The sequence below is a fragment of the Heliangelus exortis genome, chromosome 1 (genome assembly GCF_036169615.1).
Source record: "Heliangelus exortis chromosome 1, bHelExo1.hap1, whole genome shotgun sequence".
NCBI lineage: Eukaryota > Metazoa > Chordata > Aves > Apodiformes > Trochilidae > Heliangelus > Heliangelus exortis.
Genome location: NC_092422.1, coordinates 62,456,416 through 62,478,174, shown reverse-complemented (window position 1 = coordinate 62,478,174; position 21,759 = coordinate 62,456,416). Strand labels below are relative to the sequence as shown.

Below are 21,759 nucleotides of genomic sequence, written 5' to 3'. Positions count from 1 at the left end.
GGGAAGATTAAATATCTGCACTATCGTTAAAACATCTCGATACCTGCCCCAATTATTTTCAGATTTTTCCAAATTAATTGAACAGTAAATCATGCTTTTGTTTGTTAATAATTATATCTTTGCACTTCTGAGTGTAGGATGCCTTTATTCTGTAGTTATGTCTGCAGAGGTCACCTACTGTCACCTTGAATTAAAAAGAAAATGTGCCTCCAGATTATTCAATTGTCAAAAAATATATTGTTTGACATATTTAGGAGGGAGGAGAGCCTGCAAACAGAGTCTGATGGAGACCTTCCTTGATGTATAATTATCTGGGTGAATGGAGAATTATGTTGTGATGTATTTTGTTGACTCCTTCTTCACCTTTTCAGAAGAAACTACATGTAGGTTACTAATGGAAGTTTTTCTCATGACAGTTGCACAATACACAATTCTTTGCTTTAATAAATTTAAAATATCATATCTGACTTCAGTCTAAGAAAAAATCTGAGGCATTCATAAATGATTTTTAAAATAATTATCAAATGACTGAAGTGTGCAAGTTTTGATGAAGATGTTAATCAATTTTTAAAAAGTCTGGTGGGGAAAATATGTTCACATTTACACATCCGGAAAGTTTCCAGCTTGGTTTACTTGTCAGCAATCATTTAAAAGCACACCCTGAATGATTATTGCCAGCTTTCTCCTGACCATTATCTACTCTGCTGTGAAGTGCTGAAGGAATCTGCAGTATTTGCAACCTGTGAGATTTGTTCTTTGGGTTTTCTGTGGTACCTCAAACTCAGGTGTATTAAGGACAAGATGTTTCTTCCCATCTGTGCATTCACCTTGAGAAATCCTTTGCTCACTGAAGCATCCACTCATCCACTGTCCTTTTCCAAAGTCAAGTTTCTGAGCCCCCTGTACATGTCGTGCCTGGAAATGCCTCTCAGATCAGATTTCATGGGTTGTGAGGGTGAGCAGTCTCATTTCTGTATCCTTGGGCATAAGAGGGGAGTAGACCCCAGGTAGCTCAAAAAGAGTCAGATTTTTCCATGTCCAGAGGCAGGACTGGGGAAATGTCAACTCAAACAGTAGGACACTCAGCGGTTAAGGAGTAGTTGAGTGTGGGCTTTCTAAGAATTATAGTTTTGAGGGGAGAAATGTTTGTAACTCGAATCTGTTCTTTGTCCTGTCAGAGCTAAGAGTCTATTACTAGACACTAATCAAGAAAGCCCTAGGGATTTTTCTTCTATGTCTATTTGTGCTCAGTGTGCTCAACTCAAATACTCTGGAAACAGGAATATTCTGCACCTAAAATTTTAATTTTGTTTCCAATTCACAGTGGGTGACAGCAGTGACTCTGAGCTGGATGCTGCTACCACAGTGCTCAATCTAAGACCCAGAGCAGGGAAAATCTTGAGAGACCAGAGACTGAGGCAGCAGAGACCACCACCACCTGACTTCAGAGTGGAATGGAAGAACGAAGTGGATGGGAGCCAGGACAGACAAGGGGAGCAGCAAGAGCCAAGCACCTTGCCTCAGCCATCCATCGGGTTTAGGCAGCCACTGCTGACAAGACCAAGATTTGGCACTTTGAGCAGGGAAGATTTGACTACAGACCATGGGTCAGCAAGACCTATACCACCACCCCGATTAGTTAGGCAGGCATCACAAGGGGAAAGGCAGAGGAATAAGCCTGAGAACCAGCCATACTAAACATAGCAAAAGAGAACTATTGGTAATAAACCATGGACGTTTTGAATTAGGATTCTAACCTATCTGATCAGACTGTATGGGATCCATTAGAAAAAACAACCAAGCCTCAGTGCGGTTCTAACCACTTCTACTTTGGTGGAGCTGAAGACATAAAAAAAAATTATCTCTTTTATAAATAACTTCTGGCAATTCTTTAATTACATTATTTCCACTATTGCGATAGGTTGGAAATGTGCCTTATCACATCATCTCTTGTGGAACCAAGTCAGGAAGGTTCAATACTGTTATCCTTTGAAAATCATTGTTGACAGTCCAGTGATGAATGGGTTCTTAAAAAATTCTGTATCATTTCAGATTTTATTTATAATCAAATAATACTTGTTTTAACCAGAGCTTTAATATAACTAACACTGAAAATTGCACAATGCACCTATCATATAGACTTTGTAAGAAGAATAAATGTAGTCCTGAAGCCCAGTTTGTTCGAAAAGCTATGATGCAGAAAAAGAAGAGAAGGAACAAGCTGTAGGAGCAGAATTGCAAGACCAGTTTATAGGGAGGAGTTGCAACAGGGATGAGACCTGAATAGCTTGAATTTTTTTACTTTTGAAAGGTACTGAGGATAACCAAAGGAAATCTGAATTATCTTGACTTTCACTAATGTCAACAAGAGCTGAGAGCACCCAACAGGACAAAAGAAACCCTAAAAAGAGAAAGCTTCAAGCGGATAAATAATGTTCTTATTAAAAATTGATTTTTGCACCTTAGTGTCTTGGTTGAAGTGCAAACACAGCAGTAGAATAGTTGCAAAGCACTGCATGTAGACAAAGCGAGCAGTCTCCTGTTTGAGTCAGGGACCACTGAGACTCCAGAAAGCTTGATCAGTCATGCTTGTGACCCTGGTCAACTTGTTTTACTTTTTGTTTTCCTCATTTGTAAAACAGAAAAGATAATCTTTTCTTTGTCTGAGCTATGCACTTCAAGGAACAAAAATGTTCCGTCTGATTTGTTTCTACAAAAAAAAAAAGTAGCACAGAAGGGCCCTGGAATCAGTTTAATTCACCATGCACCTTAATAACACCCATAAGAAACAGGGACTTCCTCATCCTAGTGTAAGTGGCTGACATTTGAGTGCATATGGAAAGGGAGGGTGCATTAAAATAAATTATACTTCACTGTAGCTCTCAGGAATTTGCACTTTCTGTCCCACTTAATCAGTCTTAAGTTTTGAGCTTGCTTTAGCACAGATACACATTTCAGCACAATGCAGAAATAATTTTCTTTCTATTTGTTACAAGATGGATAACTTTAATTGAAGAATGTACACTGTGAAATCATAACTTTTCTTTTTCATTAGAACATTTCTAAATCTGTGGGCAATAAGATTTTTTTATTTAAGCTTGTTTTGAAAGAACTATTAAAATCAGAGTTTCCTTTTCAAATCACAGGGTAGATTTCTTTCAAAGGTTTTTGGGTGGGGTTGATCAAATGGGGATTTAAGACTTCCCTTCTTCTAACAGCTTTTTCAAATTATTTCTTTCATGTACGTATCTGAAATGTCAAACCTTCCTCAACTCTTTTATTGGCACAGGTCTTTCAGTGGTTTTACTCTTGTTCAGCTATGGAAGTTTCTGCTGAGTGTCAAATGCAAACTCTAAGCTGCGGAACGATGGCTACGTGAACCCTAGAATATTATCATGGCTATTCTCTACAAATTATTTTTGTGGAAGGCAACACTTAGCTGTCCTTTAATGATCATATTCTCTTTGGAAATAAAACTGGGTTCAAACAAAGCCAGCAAGCTTAAGAAACAAACTTGAATTTGTCTTTCAACAGGAAACTGTGTTTTCATCAGTAAAACTGTTAGCAAGTACTCTGTCACTGCATTATCGGGATCATGCTTGAAAAAGAAAGAAGCCTTTAGTTTGGATTTTAGTTTTGAAACCACGTCCTCCTTGCAGATCATACTGTTTATAGACTTGGTGTTTTACATCAGCCCAATCTGAAATTGGACCAAATAAATAAACAAATAAATGTGAGATGTTGCTCATCAACATTTAGCCTACTCCCCGTGGAGCTTTCTCATTCATGTGCTCGTAAAGACCAAGCAATTGGCTTATATCTGGGGAAAGCTGTCTTTTTTTTTTTAATGGTTATCATTTTTATGGCACAATTGTAAATAATGAATGCAGGCTTCAGGAACTTTACTGCTTTTCTGGTTGTCCATTAGTGCATGCTCAGATCACTGGTACTTTCAAGTGGGTGCCCCATAACAGAAACACATCAAATTATGAAATATGTTCTTAAACTCTCAGTGCTTCAAAACTTGCCAGCATGTTGTTACCTTTCCAATGCATTTTGAAACCCATAAAATACAGGCATCAAGAAGGATCTCCAGCTTGGTTACACCATGAAGCAGAATCATGAGTCTCCTTGCAAATGTTCTCTCCCTTCCTCATTTCTGCACCTCCCACCTTTTTCAGGGTCTTTTGCCCTACTGCTGAGGACCTTCCTTACCTCTGGGAGCTCTCCTGGGTGTTCTACTCAGGAGACACAAACTGTGTCCCAGGTAGCCCTTCTCATTCAACTCTTACTCAGATTTGCATCAGAGGTTTGCAAGGTTTATTTATTTACTTATTTACCTGTACTTTTTGATCTTTCCAAAAGGCTCATCTAGCTTGCAGTGGAAGATTTTCCTTCACGTTGTATCAGTTTGGCCTCTGGAGGATGAGATGCCAAATAAACTTGTCCTCGAGCACCATCTGATGGGGAAAGTCATGAATTGACTAGGGACATGTTTTTCGCTTTTTGAAGAAACCATATCTTCAGCAGGGTCTGGCAAACTTGCCAAAACCACATAAATTTTTTTTGTTTCCAGATGGACTCCCCAGTACCCTCAGTAGTATTGATATTTTACTGCCTTGGGCAGGAAACACAATGACAATGCCCTGTTGTCCAGTTTTAGGGCCAGAGGAAAAATACATGTTACACTGAATTAATATTTTCTGAGAATTTCTCTCCCCCTTAAGCTGTTGAGAGGCATAGAAATTGAAACAGGATAAAAAAGTAAGTATAGCAAGGGGTGGAAAGTAGAATCCAGTTATCATTCTTAATCAGATATTTGAAAGAGAAAACAAGAATAATTTGCCATAAGAGGCAAAATTTAAGGCCTGTCTTACTTCATATTGAAGCATAATGCATGTTCCACTGAAACCGCAAATGTTTGATGAAAGAAAACCATGCTGTGTAACAATTGAAAAACTTGAGAATATCCTTCATTGAAGCCGCACAGAAACTTTGGATAAACAAAGTTAAACATTTAGACGAAAAGAAATGAATGCTACTAAGAAGGGTATCCTGGGGTCTCTGGGAGCAAACACTCTGCCCCCTGTGCCAACTTCTTCAGGAGTTCCCAAGTCCTCCAGTTCCAGACACCAGCAATGTTTTAAGGCTGACACTGCAGGAAATAGTTCAGTTGGTCACCATTTCCAAAACTAAGCTTTGGAACATCCTGAAGCTCCTGAAGAAAAGGTGCAGGGTTTGGAAATTAGCTGGAGGAATGCTTTTAGTACAACAAGTACTCTGATCCTATAAAAGGTACTTGTGGATGTGCTTGAAACATGGCATCTGCAATACACAGCCCCAGCTATGCCAGTGGTGGATTGCAGACTTGGTGGCCAGAAACAGAATTGAGAGGGTGTCAAGTGCAAGCATGAGGAGGAGGGACTGCTTTAGGACACAGTAGGGACAGAAGTCATGGGCTACCAGATTCAGGTGCTATTTAAATCCAGAAGAGATAGGAGGACTAACAGTCCTTTTTTAGACGACCATGATTTAACTTTCTAAAGAAACCCACAGCAGTGCTTGATGCTGTCATTTGTGTGAGCAACCATGAGGAAGCTGTCTCACAACTTTCATGTCACAGAATTTCAGCTCCCACTTGGCCTGTTTATTAAATGGCCAGCTAAGTGGGAAGCTACTTATACAGAAAAAAACATGTTCAGCTCCTCTGAACAGCTGTAGAGTACCATTTGGGAGTTCAAGTTGGGGCTGAAAATTGTCCTTCTTGGATACCGGGCTGAGCCACTTGAGAATCTTATCTACCAGAAGAATTCTTCTTGCAGCTGGCAGACAGATCTTCTAATAGGACCAAATGATGAAAGACTGGATTAGCATCATTCCTCTCCCAAGATGGCAAATTCATGTGGTTCCTGCATAGCACTGACATGCTTTGGAGGCCTTTTTATCCTGTGAGATTTAACAGAGTAAGAGTGACTGTGATTGCAGAAGGGAAAGAAATAGTTAACACTGCACTGGTGAGTCTCACTGGTTCATGATCTGAAATGTGCTCATGTTTGTTTGTTATTTAGGGGTTACAACAGCACCATAATTGCCACAGGAAGAAAAAAATATTTCACATACCCCAGTGTACTTCCTTTATTTTTAATATCTAAGACCTCCCATTTATTACAAATCTGAGAGAATGGAAAAGCAGTTCTTATTATGTAGGACATCTCAAAACCAATTCTTGGATGCTAATTTAGGATTTAAAATAACAAGAAATTCGGCTTCATTTCTCCTTGTAAGTCAACACAGAAGTTTCTCAGCACTTCAGTGTAAAACAACCTCTACAAACCCTTTCACCTTTATGAGAAGCAGTCTGAGCTCCACTCAGAATGTTTGATTCTCAAAGTTCAGGCTCCTATATACTCCCTTAGCAGACTCATAAGTTGATCAAGTATGGGTTTGGTGATCAGGTAGTGAGATGGATCAGGAACTGGTTGAAAGGAAGGAGTCAGAGAGTTGTAGTCAATGGGGCAGAATCTGGTTGGAGGTGTGTGACTAGTGGAGTCCCTCAGGGGTCGGTACTGGGACCGGTGTTGTTCAATATCTTCATCAACGACTTGGATGAGGGTATAGAATGTACCCTCAGCAAGTTTGCTGATGACACTAAGCTGGGAGGAGTGGCTGACACACCAGAAGGCTGTGCTGCCATTCAGAGAGACTTAGACAGGCTGGAGAGTTGGGCAGGGAGAAACATGATGAAATTCAACAAGGGGAAGTGTAGAGTTTTGCATTTGGGGAAGAACAACACGATGTCCCAGTATAGGTTGGGGGCTGACCTGCTGGAGAGCAGTGTAGGTGAAAGAGACCTGGGGGTCCTGGTAGACAAGAGGATGACCATGAGCCAGCAACGTGCCCTTGTGGCCAAGAAGGCCAATGGCATTCTGGGGTGCATTAGAAAGGGTGTGGTTAGTAGGTCAAGAGAGGTTCTCCTCCCCCTCTATTCTGCATTGGTGAGGCCGCACCTGGAGTATTGTGTCCAGTTCTGGGCCCCTCAGTTCAAGAAGGACAGGGAAGTGCTTGAAAGAGTCCAGCGCAGAGCTACTAAGATGATTAAGGGAGTGGAACATCTCCCTTATGAGGAAAGGCTGAGGGAGCTGGGTCTCTTTAGTTTGGAGAAAAGGAGACTGAGGGGTGACCTCATCAATGTTTTCAAATATGTAAGGGGTGAGTGTCAGGGAGATGGAGTTAGGCTTTTCTCAGTGGTGACCAGTGATAGGACAAGGGATAATGGGTGTAAATTGGAGCATAGGAGGTTCAAGTTGAATATCCGGAAAAATTTTTTTACTGTAAGGGTGACAGAGCCCTGGAACAGGCTGCCCAGGGGGGTTGTGGAGTCTCCTTCACTGGAGACATTCAAAACCCGCCTGGACATGTTCCTATGCGATGTACTCTAGGGGGCCCTGCTCTGGCAGGGGGGGTTGGACTAGATGATCTTTCCAGGTCCCTTCCAACCCCTAGGATTCTATGATTCTATGATTCATTATCAGCTCTGTGTCCTGTAAGTTCTAACAGTAACAGTACAGTCGAGGCTTGGGCACCCAGCCCAGGGCACCCATCACCAAATGGGGGCTGGCAGCACCTGAAACACATCCACAGAGATTCCTATCAGCTAGGACAAGTTGGCATCACAGTGCTTGAAGTAATGAGCATGCCAGTTAGTAAGCAATGGTTGTCTGGTTTTGTTGCTGTGTTACCTGCTCAATACTCAACCTGTTTTCATAAAATGAGAATGTTACTGCCCTCTGCCACGGTGAGGCAGCTCAGAGAAAAAAAAATGGAACAAGAAACAGAAGTCTGCAGAATGGGTATGTCTAAAAAGGAGCTCTTCAAATATATGTAGACTAATATGGAATAAATCCTACCTTTGCTTTGTCACTAAAAAGCAACAAAATCAGTAGGTATCATATGCTACCAGCTGTTTTACAGAAATAAATTACTATATTGTATCTACAGCCTCTTCAACATAGCTGACAATGAAGGTCAGAAAAGCAGTTGGTGTTCAAAAAGTGAAAATTTCAAAAGGTAAAAAAAAAAAACCAAAAACCAGCCCACAAACCAAAAACCCAACCCTGCCCACAAGCCCAAAAAATCAAAGGCAAAGCTAAAGTTACAGCAATAAAAATCTTAATTCGTGGTGATTTGCAGGTAGCAACTTTTTCTTTCTTTACTCCATATTCAGACCTCTATTTTGTTACAGCCTTCAGATAGTAGATTCAAGAAACTGCTGAGTAAAGCCCACTAGACTGATGCCAAAAATAGCTGCAACTGCTCCTCCCTCAACTTAAAAGAGGGCACCACTTCTCATCTTCTCCAGGGATGTCATTTACTCATGACTCTGAACTTGCATGGTTATGGCAACTAAGAGACAACACAGGAGATCCAAACATGGTCTCCAGGCACAGGGAACAGTAGTTTTTAGCATTCCATCTCCAAAACGGTAAGTTCTTGATTTTCTTCTATTTTTTCTTTTTCATTGACTGTCAAGCCATACCAACTTGGTTGAATCCTTGGCTCCTGTGCCTTTTATGTGAAAAGTAGGCAGATGCAAATTCTCATTTTAAGAAACAGCTCAAAGAACAAAGCAAAAACATCTGCACTTCACTTTAGCTTTAACACCTCTATTTTGTGCTATAGTTTCAGCAGACAAAGGGAAAAAACAGCGATAAAATAACAGATGTGGAATATCAGCTCGTTTTATTTCTAGTCCTTACAAAAAATTTTTAAAAATTAGGGCAATTTTTCTCTGGATGAGCCTTTACAAAGAAGAAATGTTTCTATTACACAACAGATATCACTTTGGCTAAAAAATAAAAAAAAAAACCCTGTATTACGTAACAACAGTTGCAACATGTCGCTTCCACAGATTTCTCAATTCAGCTATTTAATTTCATTTTTATTTAGCATATATGAAGAAATATTTTTCAAACCAAAACAAAAATATTTGCTGGTTATAGAAAGCACATTTTTTCATTTCTTTATGAACAAAATCGGCAAAATTTTGAAGTTTTTATAAGCAGGAAAGCATTATTCAGACAGCTGTGTATGTTAGTATAAACTGAATTTTATATGTTTAGAGAATTCAGTTTTAATGACTGAAGTGACTTCAAAGGGTAAATGTTAGCTGTTACTTCATATAACCCAACAAATACAGTAGGAACTACTAAATTTTCCATACATATTAATGTTTGAGGTTTTTTCCCACCCTTTTCCTTCACTCCTTTCTATAGTTGCAAACCAGAAGTCACTGACTTATACAAGTATGGTTTTAGGTTAAAAATATATATATTAAAAGATGTTACAAAATAAAATAGGAAATTTAGGGTGAGAATGCTTTTTGGGCATCTTCCAAGCAAGACAAGAGGAGATAAGACACTTAAAAATTCCTCAAGTTCCTGGGGAAAAACGAAACACAGATTATTACAGTAATGAACTCTTGAGGATATGTACTCAAATCATAGCAGCAATAAGACACATACTCCTTATGTCAATATATAAAGCTGAACCAACTCAAGAGTTCTCTATGTTATCATGGTGCTGCCTCTGGAATCACTGAGGTTTCAACGAGGTTCTAAATTATAGCAGGCACTGGAAAAGGTAAAGAAGAAAAAAAAATGCAAACCACCATCTATGATTCTCCTGAAGCATCAACAGTGTGCACAAGTATGTTCAAGGAGATAACTAAATTGTTTTTAATAATAATAAAAAAACAACCCAACAATCATACGTTGTTGACTTGGTACATTCATCAAGTAATATTAGGAAAATCATTTGGAATGTCATCAGTGCATAATTCGTGTTTTTTATGTTCCAAATGAAAAGCAAACAGTGGTGACTGGCAAATAATAGGAGTTTGAACAGTAAATAGCACAGGAGAATGCTACAACTCTCAGTGTAGCTCCGGGAGTAACCTCTCATTAGTTAAGCACTGCAGTCAAATGAAGATTAAAATGTCAACATAGTTTTTCTCCTGTCACTGAAATATCACTTATGTCTCCTAGAGATGAAAGACAATGCCTTAATCCAGATCCATGAACTACTGCTAGTTGCTTCAGCACACGTTTAGTCATTCAAAAGAATTAAGAAACAAATTTATTCTTAAAATGAAGGTAGAAAAATGCAAAGGAAATATTAACAAATAATTTATAATATAATACAGTTCCTCAGTGAAAGTTTTACTAAACAAAAATCACCAGGTCAGGTTTCAATAAAGCATACATTCAGTCTCAGTTTCAGTCTGAATGATCTTGTATTATTCTAAAATTTTCCATTTTAGGCCTTTTAATACATGAAGTTAACACATACTTAATTCTGTTACCTGGGAAAGACCAGGAATCAGCAGAGGTTGGATGGTTACCTAATAGGATGGTTCCTCATCATGATGTGCAGCAAGTTTTGTAGACCAGGTATGCTTAACAAAATCACATAAGCAAACACTGTTAATTAAGCTACTGTCACAACAGACAAATGGCAGTGGACCAAAGCATAAGAAATTAAGACTAATGAGCTATATTGCAAATTCTCCTGATTAAATAATAAAAATTCACCTCTGATTATTAAATAATAAGAATCAATTTCTGTCTTTTAACAATCAATCCATTACCATTTCAAATGTGAACTGCAAGTAGGAGTTGTGTATTACCTGTCATTCTTTTTTTCCCTTCCAAAAAGGTTAAAAATCCATTTAAAAATCCCAGCTACTACAGCACCCAACATAGGTAATTGCCTCCATGTGAACATAAGGTGCCCTCTTAAAAGATGCTGTTACTACTACACAAGCCTGCCAAGTGTAAGCAGCACCCTAGGTTGATTCACTTTGCCTCTCCTGTAAGATACCTCTATGCCACCCAAATTTGCAGCTACTTTTTTTTCAACTTAACACTTCCGTGGCTACAGTATTTTTGCTTGTTCATGTTCATGATCAGAATAGCAACTAAAGCCAGTCCAACCCCTAGACTTGGAGGGCCACAAGGACTGAATTCCTGAGCAATTCCAGAAAGGAGGGGAGCAATTATACGTCCCACTGATGTCACAGACTGTCCAACACCTAAGAGGGTACCACTGGCCTCATTCCCACCAATGGTCAATTCAAGATCAATGATACACGTACGACCTATAGTAGTTGAAAAGGCTAAGAATGTGGAAGAGAAAATGATCATCCATATGCTCAGTGCTGATGCATACAGGAGAATCAACGTGCAGGTAAGAGTGCTGGAGTGCAACAGAAGTCTGTAAGTGTTGTGTTGATAGAGTCTTGTTATTGGTCCGAGCAGACAACCAGCCAGTACTCCAAGTGCACTGCTATAGCTTATTAGGTATCCAGAAAACAAGGGTTTCACCCCAAATCTCTCCTCCATGGCCAGACTAAAATTACTATAGTACAGCAGTATAGCAACAGACATCAGCAGCCGCACTAAAAGTATATCCCACAGATCAGAGCATGCAATTCCTTTAATCCTCTTCAGCACTGTCACAACTTGGAGCCACGGAGACTGGAAAAGACTTTCGCTTGGCAAAGCTCCGTTAGTTGCTGATTTCAAGTGCAGGTCACAATTTGCTTTTGCTGAGAAACTGTCTGTTCCTTTGCTGCCTTGTTGATGTACCCTACTGCCAGTGTTCTCTTCACTCCAGGGTAACAACCAGACAAGACCTACATACATCAAAAAAAATCTGATTTCATTCGGTTGCATTAACATTGTATGGAAGACATTATAGCCTGATTGTAACAGCTTACTTAATGTAAAGATCAAATTCAAAAAAGGACTTCAACAATCTTCAACAACTTAGAAAAATTACAAAGATTAAGTCTCGTAGTATTTACAGCATCATTTCAATTTCAAATGCAGTGAAAGCAAGGAAAGAAAACACTGAGGTGACACCTTCGCAGCATATAAACGAGGCTCAAGCCAAAATTCTGATTTCTCATCTTCAACTTTGTGCACATGAAAAACTTCCATTCTGTGTCTGAATGTAAAAGTGATACATATGAAAAAAAAAAAATAGCATCTGGAGGTTTAATGTTAGAAAACTTCTGCTTTTCCACAGAGGTTCAAACTGTAGGAGTACTGCCAGTGTACAGAACATGTACGCCATAGATACACCATGAAGTCAGGGTCTAACAGACTGCATAAAACCACAAAACCCAGGAATGAAGGGACCCCAGATACAAAATATGACATACAACTTACCAGCATTCAGAAGGAAGATAGAGGCACAGATGAAAGATGTTTGATAAAAGCCATCTTCCAACTCTGCTAGGTAGCCACCAACCACGGGCCCCAGAATGAAGCCCACACTGGAGGCTGCATTGAAGCGTCCCATTACCAAAGGGCGGTCTCGCTCGGAAACCAAGTCAGAAAGCAGGGCTTTAGAGATGGACAGAGTGTGTTTGAAAATACCTGTAACACAATGTTAAAAGAAAACAAACAAACATGTATTGCTCAATCCAAAAGACTTGAAATGAAACTCCAAAAGCTATCAGAAGGATCGGTGTTCAAATTCTATTTTTAAGATTCCATAAACCACAGATTACCTAATGCTACAATCCTGCAGCACGCTGGGCCACAACCATCATTCTGGCTGCTCAAGGAGGAACAGGAGAAGATGTAAGCAAAAGAAGAGCACTGAAGGGTAAGCATACTGCAGTAATACTAATAATGCAATATTTTATGCTCCTTTGCTCTAACCAGGGCTGCAATGTCACAGTGATGTTAGCATTCAATAAAAAGTACTACCTCTACTAAGTAATCAAAAATGAATCACATAATTCATTACAAATTGTCTTCAAATTAAGAAACAATATAAACAGTTCCAAAATCAAGACCATAAGGCCACAAGAATGCCTTTAAGTAGATGTGTTCACAGTAATGCCAATGCTTATTATACCAGAATATAGCAAAAGGTGTACAGCTATTAGAAGAACTCTGGTACGTCTCCTGGCACAAAGTTAGTGTCACTGCTGCAAATGCACATGGTTTTTGCACAACATAAAGACTCTATTGAAAAAGTGACTTAATACTTCAGCCAAATTCTGTACTGTCCTTTCCAGGTATATTTTCAGCAAGAAAAAAGCCCAATAATGCACGTATCATTCCATTCTCCATCGCAAGTGCAGGCTCAGGTTTCCAGCAGTGACCTGGTGTATTGTGCACCCATAATGACTAACCTTACAATGGCCTCTTTCAAGGAATTGCTGTATTCCTAGTCTCATAAAATTCAGCCATTCATGGTGGCATAACAGCTGTGAAAGTTTTTGAGCATTCATTTCAAAATATTTTCAGGAAAAAAGTCAAGAGAACGTGGGATTTGTAGAGATTTTCCCATTACTAGGGTTCATCTGGTGCTGCTGGATGATGATGCTACGCAGCTATTCACATATTATGATTTCTCTAGTAGTAATTCTCAGGCTGAGACTACAGGGAAATTAAACTGCAAAATGCCAAGTGTTTACTCACCTACAGGGACTCTAGAAATGGCAAAGAGGAGCACAGTGGTGGATGTTCCAAGAAGGAAGTAACCCAGAGCACTGAGAAAAATACAAGCAAGCAGGGAATACCGTCTTCCTACTATATCACTCCAGCAACCCTTTCAAAAAGCAGAAAATTAAGATTTGCTTTTTAAAACATTAAACTGTGTACTGCAAACAATCAGCACGTCTAAATTAAACTGAGAAAAGAGATCAAAGGATTGTCAAATGAAAATTTAATAATCTTATTACACAACGTTCTTAAGTGCTCAAAATCTGGAGGCGATTCTGCCCTGCCAGCACTGCACCTGCTGAAACCATCATTCCATTAAATGTCATGCATTCAGATTAAAAAAATAAAATTTATCTCTTTTAAAAATACAACCCTGCAATAAACATCATGAAATATTAGTACTAGGGGCCCAAAGAAAATGTTACCACAACAGATCACAAATATTTCTTTGCAACAACAGTCACTTTGTAGCAGAAACTTGTTGAGCATCCTAGCAGGAATGATATTAGCTATGAGGAGTTTGTCATCTGAATGCAGACAAGTAGGAAGTATTTATGGGAAGGGCAAACAGTAAATTTGGAGGAAGCATGCTTATCCATCAGCCTGATTCCAAGTAGGAAGTTTTTTAAGAAATTAGGCAATATCCTTGCAGTTTAAAGACAATGCCACAAGATCATAGAAACAGTTATCCCAGGTGGCCTGCACAACAAACCTAGATACAGATTTTTTTGTGAGATGCTAGACTTCTCTCCTGAAAGCCAGGAGGTACCAGGGCACTACAAAGGGTGCTCCTGGCTAAATATAAGGATCCAAGGTATTGACAGATAAAGTTCACATTCAAGACATTCAGCCTTGATGTTTAGTCTTTGTAGTTTTGCTTAGGTTAGGATGTAAAAAAATCAAAAGCTAATAGAAAATAAAACCCTACAAATCCCAAAGGCACACTGTATGAATTTAGGCCACAGGGCACTGCTCATTAAACAGGGAAAGCAAACTGTAGGTAACAGGATTATGAAGAGCTGACCTGAGACTGCTTTGTGGACAGGCTACTGCATTACTAGTACCAGCACTGAAGAGAACCCTGTATGACTGAGATGTGTTCAGTAATACATGAGACCAAACAAGGATTCCAGTTATTGTCTAAAGGCCACGCTCTGTTTAGTTCTAAAAAAGTGGTAATTCTCCATAAATGCAACATTTTCCACACAAACTAAAAATTGGATCCAACAAAAAATACTTATATGAACACTTTAAATATTTTAAAAATTAAAAGAAACACAATTACTAATCTTATCCTTTTCCCTACTAAAATCCAGAGAAATACCAAAATACTTAGGAAAGCAGTGTTAGAACTCACCACAAATGTGCTGGAAAATAGTTGCATTATACCATACAGAGATCCTAAAACAAGTAAAATACAAATGTTAAATATTAAACTGATTTTTTTTTTTAAATAAATTTGCACAAAAATTTAAAACATGAAAAACTCTGGAAATGACTTATGAGAATAATAGGAAGAGAAAGAAAGACAAAAGTGGAGTTTACCATATAACTAAGGAAAAAGTTTCTGCTGAAAACTTGTACAACTAATGAATAAGGATGTTGCTTTGTATGATGTATTAAACACTGGCATTTATAGTTGCTTTCTCAGAATCAAGAGATAATTTTCATTTCTGGAAGGCACTAATTACTTCTACATAGTGCTTCAACGTGTTAGAAGGCACCACAGAATATTACCCTAGACCCTACTCTTTCATTTTGGAGGCTAAGAGTTAAGCAGCATGTAGTATCAGAGGAGAAGCAGTGAAGAAAAGCAGAGAGAAACATCTGCCAGACTTTCATTTGTAAGAATACATCTCAAAACCCACTTTCTTTTAGAGTTAAAAATTATAGCAGACTGTTGAAAACACAGTTTTGATGACCTACTGCTTAAAATAATGTTCTGAAAACTCAGAACAGAACAAGAAGGAGTTCCTGAAAAGTGCTAAGTTTCATCAAAATAAAAACCCAAGGTAATAAAAAACTGATTAAAAGAGCCCCAATCAACCTCACATAGCCATAAATAATACCACACTTTTATCATCATAATATAAACAGTACCTGAAGATATAAATAAGAACTTTAGAACCACAGAACTTTTTCCCACCACTTCATTTTTAACTTGTAAATACTTCCTTAAAAGTGTTAAATATTTTGCCAAAATATAGTTGCAAGGAATTTCATCAAACTGGGAGCAATTGTGGGCTTTGGAAAGGTCTGGAGAACTAACTGCAGAAGTACTGTTTGCAAACCCTGTAAATAACAATAAAACTAAAAGCAACACCTCGGGCTCTCAAAGTTGCTGAGCTGTGAATTCTTGGATTCTGGAAAACTATCTGTACAAGTCCTACTGAAAGATTTCCTTGTTCTTTCCAAGGATACTCTTTCCCAGGCACTTGCTTACAGCTATTTGCCAGTATGCAAGTTTGAGTAGGTCTTTGGGTCTAACTCAGTATGGGGGCCCTTATAGTTTTACTTGGAAATTGGCCTTACTTTTTATTATGCTATTAGCAGGGAAGAATTATGTTATAATGTCCCACTTGCAGTAAAGCATAATCCAGTTCACATCTTATTCTTTGGTAAATCAGTCAAGTGCTGCAACTCACCTATTATTCCAGCAACTGTATGACTTGCTCCTAGAGATTTGATATGAAGATTCATTAAAGGAACAACCATGCTCACACCAAATAAATCCTGAAAAGAATACAGGAAAAAACTTAACAACTGATAACTTGTACAGAGATGATGGCAACCTAGTCTTGTAACAGTCAATATTAAAAAAAAAAAAAGTTCCATATCAATACAAAGTTATTTTTTTCATGACTCGTGTAGTATGTTGTAACCTCTACGATGCATCCAGTACATACAAGATTACAAAACCACATAAACTGAAAGATAAAGGACTGCCTCACAGGGGAGTTAAAAACTAGGAAAACAGCATTCCTCTTTCACCCTCCAAATGCAACTATTCCAAAGATCTATATTTAAACATTAAATATTCTGTCAATATATATTAAACTTCACCCGTTTAACTGGAAAAGTATTGACTAGAAAATATTTTAAATTCAAAATGGCCTGTAATTTCAATCACCTAAAAATACTTTTTACTTGTGCAAAGAGAGCAAAAAAACTGTATCTCTCAAACACAATGGCAAAGTAGCTACGGCAGATCTAAACCTACTTAGAGACAGCCTTTGTGTTCAATTAAGAAATTCAGTGAAAAAAAGAGAAACATGGAAAAAAAATAGTGTAAGTGAAGACATTTTGTCAGGAGGGCAAAGGACACTGCCTATAGTGAACAAGACAAGGATCCCCTCATTCCTTTGATTTTTTTATCTTTTGTAAAGCTAACCATAGTGACCCAGTAGTTCTTTAGCTACTATTATCTGGCACAGCATACAGTGCCCTATTTCAGAGCAGAACCTTACAGAAGATCTTTTGGAACAAGATAATAATTTATCAGTGACTGCTGGAGCTGAACCCCACTAAGTCCTTTCATAGTATGCCCAAAGCCTTAATAATTGCAACAATGCCAAAGCAACAATGCCAGCACTACAGTCAATTCTCAGTCTGTCATTAAGTATCATCAGATGGTTGAAATTGAGACTTACAAGGTGAGAATCATTGTAAAACACATCAGCATTAGCAAACAGAGCACTTGACTTATGAACCTCTTCTGTAACATATCTGCAAACCTGAAGAGAGGTTCAATGACCTCGTCCAGGTGATCAATAGAGACATTTGAAAAGAGAAATTTCAGAATATACCCTGGCAGGACTGGACTTGTCATAGCTATGCAGATAAAGCAAGACTCATTAACCACTGACATAGATGGGCTATTTCTCCTTTCACCTATCATTTCTTTAGTCAAATTATAACTATGCTGTACTTGATTGCCTACAGGAAGCTTCTATCAAGGACAGCATTTCTTTATTAACATATTTGACCTGGTCCAGTAGTAAGTGTCTCTGCCTAGGCAGGGGGCTTGGAACCAGATGATCTTGAAGGTCCCTTCCCACCCACACCGTTCTATGATTCTATTTCACCACTCTTTACATGCTCTAACAGGGCACTCACTTCTTGGTTGGTTTCAATCTGTACTCCAGCTTAGCTCCAGCAAGGTTGAAGAACAACAACGTTTATAGTTGAGCTAAGAAGCAAAGCTTGCTCTAACCCACTTTTTCCTGGAATATTTGCTCCAGGACCCAAACCAACTAGCTTGGTTCTACAGCCCAGCCTAACAACAAGTAACAGAATAAACCTACCTTTCACTGTACGATTTGTCCTCATTTTGTATTAACTTTTCAAGTAATCCCTTTTAATTTTATATTAATTAAATGACTTTTTCTTAAGACTCAAAAATCACTACAGAATCCAAAGCTTCTTTAAAGTCAATACAATATGCTCTTTCAGTAAAAGTGTGGGGGTTTGTTTGTTTGTTTGGGGGGGGTTGTTTGGTTGGTTGGGGTTTTTTTTGTTGTTTGCATTTGGTTGGGGTTGTTTGCTTTGTTTGTTTTGAAAAAGCACAACTGTTTGATTTGAGGGTTTTTCTGGGGGGGAAGGATGTTGTAATTTTATATTTTTTTAATTTAAATTTTTTTTCTGTTTACACTAAGCACTGTTATTTCAAGGAAACAAGTAACACCCCCGTGATAAGCACAGGGCAACACAGCTATAGGAGGCTCAACCATTCCATTTCACCCACCGGCTGGAAAATCATGCCTCGGTACCAGACTACCCGACAATCCGCGTGTTAAAAACAACACAGCCGCACACCTTTATCGCTACAAACACTCAAATTCAAAAAAAACCCCAAAAGGAGCTGAAGTGATGGACCTCTATCTGGAGCGCGCCGGGGAAGCCCCGCTACGAGGCGGAACCGACACCAGGGCAGCGGCACAAGGGACGTCGAGGGCTGTACTGGGGGATGTCTCCCTGACTTTAACCTTTCCAGCGTCTCCTGACAAACCCTGAGGGGACCTCACTGCTCCGACCGCCCTCCCCCCTCATTCTGCCTCCAGCACTGCCGCCCCGGGGTGAGCCGCAGGCCGTGTGAGAGGGGGGGAAGCACTCAGCTTCTCAGGCGCGGCCGCCCAGGAAGGGCACCGCCGCCTCATCCCACCCCTCCCCGCTTACCAGGAAGCCCACCATGTAAAGGCACCGGACGAAGCGGCGAGACGACGATGTTGCCACCGCCGCCGGGATCCCCGCGGCTCCCCGGCCTCCATCCTCCTCTTCCTCCTCCATCCGGCCGGCGGCGGCGGCGGCCGCGGCGCGGAACATGCGCAGTGCCGGCAGGGTGGCAGGAACATGGAGGCCGTGGGGCAGGGAGAGGGGGGCGAGTGCTGCTGTTCTGTTCGCTTAGCGAGTGTACTCTTCGTGTTTCCTCTGTCCCGGGCCAGGAGGAGGAGGAGGAATAATTATCCCTGCTGGTTTTGCAGGCTGTCGGGATCCCTGCCTTCCCCTCCCCCACACACACGTTCCCTATAGGACGTGGCCCTTCCTGCTTCTTGCGTATTTTGTGTGTGGGGTTGTACAACTCTGCCACCTCAGGGTCTGAGGCTCTGAGGGAAGAAGGAGGAGGAAGAAGATATGGTGGAGGGGCTTTGGAAGCAGAAGTAGGCCTCAGGACCATGGTAACGGGTCCCCTGGGCCATTCCTCTTGGTTGCTGTAGAGAGATGACCATCACAGAGTAGTAGAGGTTGGACCTCTGGAGATCATCGAGTCCAACCCACCTGCCAAAGGAGTTTCATCGAGGGCAGGTCGTACAGTGTCAGGTTCAGGCAGGTCTTGGTGTGTCTCCCGAAAAGGCAACTTTGCAGCCTCTCTGAGCAGCTTATTCCAGTGCTCTGTTACACTCAAAATAACTAAGTTTTTCCTAATTTTCAAATGGAAGTTCCTGGGTTCCACCTTGTGCCCTATCTGTCACTGGGCACCACTGGAAACAATCCGGCCCCATCTTCTTGATACAGCCCTCTCAGTCTTCTCCAGAATAAACAGACCCAGGTCTCTCAGCCTTTCTTTCTTCGTAAGAGAGGTGCTTTAGTCCCCGGCTTTGTGGCTGTCTGCTGGACTCTCTCCTGTAGCTCCTTGTCTTGACCTGTGGTGCACAGAACTGGGTAGTACTCAAGATGTGGCCTCACTAGGACAGAGCAGAGGAGGAGGATGACAACCTCCATGGATGTGCTGGACACACTCCTGTTAATGCACCCCAAGATACAATTGGCTGCCTTGGCCACAGGAGCAGAATGCTGGCTTGTGGTTAGCTTCTTGTCCACCAGGACTCCCAGGTCCTTCTCTGCAGAGCTGCTTTCCTAACCTGTACTGCTCCATGGGCATATTTCACCCTAGGTGCAGGACCCTACACTTTGCTTTGTTGAACTTTAACTGGCTCTATCCTGTCCAGGTTGAATAGCAACACGGCTTTCTGGTGGGTCAGCCACTCATCCCAGTTTTGCATCATCAGCTATCTTGCTGAATGTACACTCTCTCCCTTCATCCAGGTCATTGATGTTTATGTTGAACATGACTTTTGAACCTGTGCACCCCTGAGCCTGCCTCCTTCATGAGGCAAAGCAGCCATGTCCCATCACCAGTGCTCTTGCTTGATCCTCTCTTTGGGCTCAGCCTGGTGCCTTCAACAAATGTTTTTAAAGGTGAAATGGTTTTCTGCCTTGTTACATGGCTGCTGGTTGTGGTATTGAGCCAGGGAAGAGGGACATCCCCTTTTCTGCTTAGCATGTGCACTGCTGTGCTGCATTTTCCTCAGAGTCAAGGATAACTGGACTTGGGGATGGCTGTTAAGTTATAATGTATTTTCATCTAAAGAATGAAAATGACATTCTACATCGATGAGATGCACAGGTGGAAGTGATTTTCACATGCAGAATACCTTTATGTTCAAAACAGAAGTTATTTTTTTTTTTACATAGCTGTGGGGCCAGGATCAATGAAAGGGCTGTAATTTTAAATACTTTAAAAAAAATGCACAGGGGAAAATGAGATGATTTAAATTGTTTTTAATTATCAGTTAGAAGATTTTGAAAAAGCATGCTGAGTTTTACATTTTAAAAGTTGGAAGCAGTTGAAAAAGTTTGAGAACAATCGATCAGTAACTGGCAATAGGATAACCTCAGTACTGTCTTTGTGTTTTCAGAAGAAATAAATACTACAGTATATTGGGTCTTTAGCAGATTTAGGTCACAAAAGAAAAAAAAAAAAAAAAAAAGAGAGAGAGAAGGGAATGTGGTTTTCCTTATGGAAAGAACAAGAAAAGAAGAAGAAAACAGAATTAAGTTAAAAAAACAACCAAAAAACCCGTAAAGCAAGACATAATCCTGGATATGCAGGTTATTTTTAAGGTATCAAAGTTAGCATAGCATATGCATAGAGACAAAAATGTTGTCAGTCTTCACAGTAACTCCGTTGTTTAATATCCCAGTGGCTGTGATATTTTATAGTTGGCTTAGCCAATATATCCTGCTAATTTAGCTCTCTGAGGCTACTTTGAATAACAAATCCTCTCAGTGAGATTTTTAAAATTCTGGATATATCATTAATGGAAATCACAGTTGCGTACAATTCCTCTGAAATGGAGAAAATGGTTACAAGATACTGAAATATTAGACCATCAAGGGAATTGACACTAAATTGTCTGCTCAATATTGCACTAATTTTACCCTTGAACCTTTTAGCTCTTATAGAAGAAATAAAAAAGACCTGAAGATTTATCAGAGGACACTGTTAAAGAGGTGGATCAATACAAGATGTTGTAAGGGTTTAGGTTCTATTCCTGGGGTATAAGGCAAGTTGACTTTTGTGCAAATGGTGAACCCAAGTGAAATTTTTGAGGTTCTGTGTAAATGCCATCTCCGTTTCAGAAGCCAGAGTTAGCAAATCTGCATTCTTCTAAGATTCTGAAGATCAAAAAGATCAAATATAACAGGAATGAAATATTGCTGACGGGGATATTAAATTCCCTGACAATTTAAACTTTCTTAATTTTGTCTATTATTTCAAGCTATCTCCATGCAGAATGGACTGTACAGTGAAATAACTGAACTTTGTGATGCTCTAATACCTTTGCCACTGCAAAGTGTTAATATAGCAAAAAAACCAACCAAAAACCCCAAGAATTCGAAAACATATAGGTATCTCTTATTTTTAGCAGATCTCTCAGAGATTTTGTAATGGTTTTTG

The 21,759-nt window shown here is 39.8% G+C and overlaps 2 protein-coding genes across 2 annotated transcripts in view; one reads left to right on the top strand and one right to left on the bottom strand.

Moving 5' to 3' along the window:
• SLC9A2 (solute carrier family 9 member A2) overlaps positions 1 to 3,752 on the top strand; it is a 34,516-nt gene extending 30,764 nt beyond the window's left edge. The window contains exon 12 of the mRNA XM_071744904.1: positions 1,325 to 3,752. Coding sequence (XP_071601005.1) covers positions 1,325 to 1,698 — 374 coding nt within the window. The 3' untranslated portion in view covers positions 1,699 to 3,752. The remainder of the gene's footprint in view (positions 1 to 1,324) is intronic.
• Positions 3,753 to 10,111: 6,359 nt separating this feature from the next.
• MFSD9 (major facilitator superfamily domain containing 9) lies at positions 10,112 to 21,669 on the bottom strand. The gene is made up of 6 exons (XM_071744920.1): positions 18,696 to 21,669; positions 16,166 to 16,253; positions 14,878 to 14,921; positions 13,497 to 13,626; positions 12,231 to 12,440; positions 10,112 to 11,692 (listed from the first exon to the last, which is right to left on the bottom strand). Exons 1-6 carry the CDS (start codon positions 18,840 to 18,842, stop codon positions 10,902 to 10,904), a joined length of 1,410 nt encoding a protein of 469 aa, XP_071601021.1. The 5' UTR covers positions 18,843 to 21,669; the 3' UTR covers positions 10,112 to 10,901.
• Between the last annotated feature and the right edge of the window lie 90 nt (positions 21,670 to 21,759).

Bases quoted from the DNA above. Each gene is read 5' to 3' on its own strand.
- MFSD9 (XM_071744920.1), bottom strand. From the start codon at position 18,842: ATGTTCCGCGCCGCGGCCGCCGCCGCCGCCGGCCGGATGGAGGAGGAA. The intron at 14,922-16,165 runs GTGAGTTGCAGC...TACTTGTTTTAG, and splicing joins TACAGTTGCTGGAATAATAG to GATCTCTGTATGGTATAATG. The intron at 11,693-12,230 runs GTAAGTTGTATG...TGATGTATGTAG, and splicing joins TATCTTCCTTCTGAATGCTG to GTCTTGTCTGGTTGTTACCC.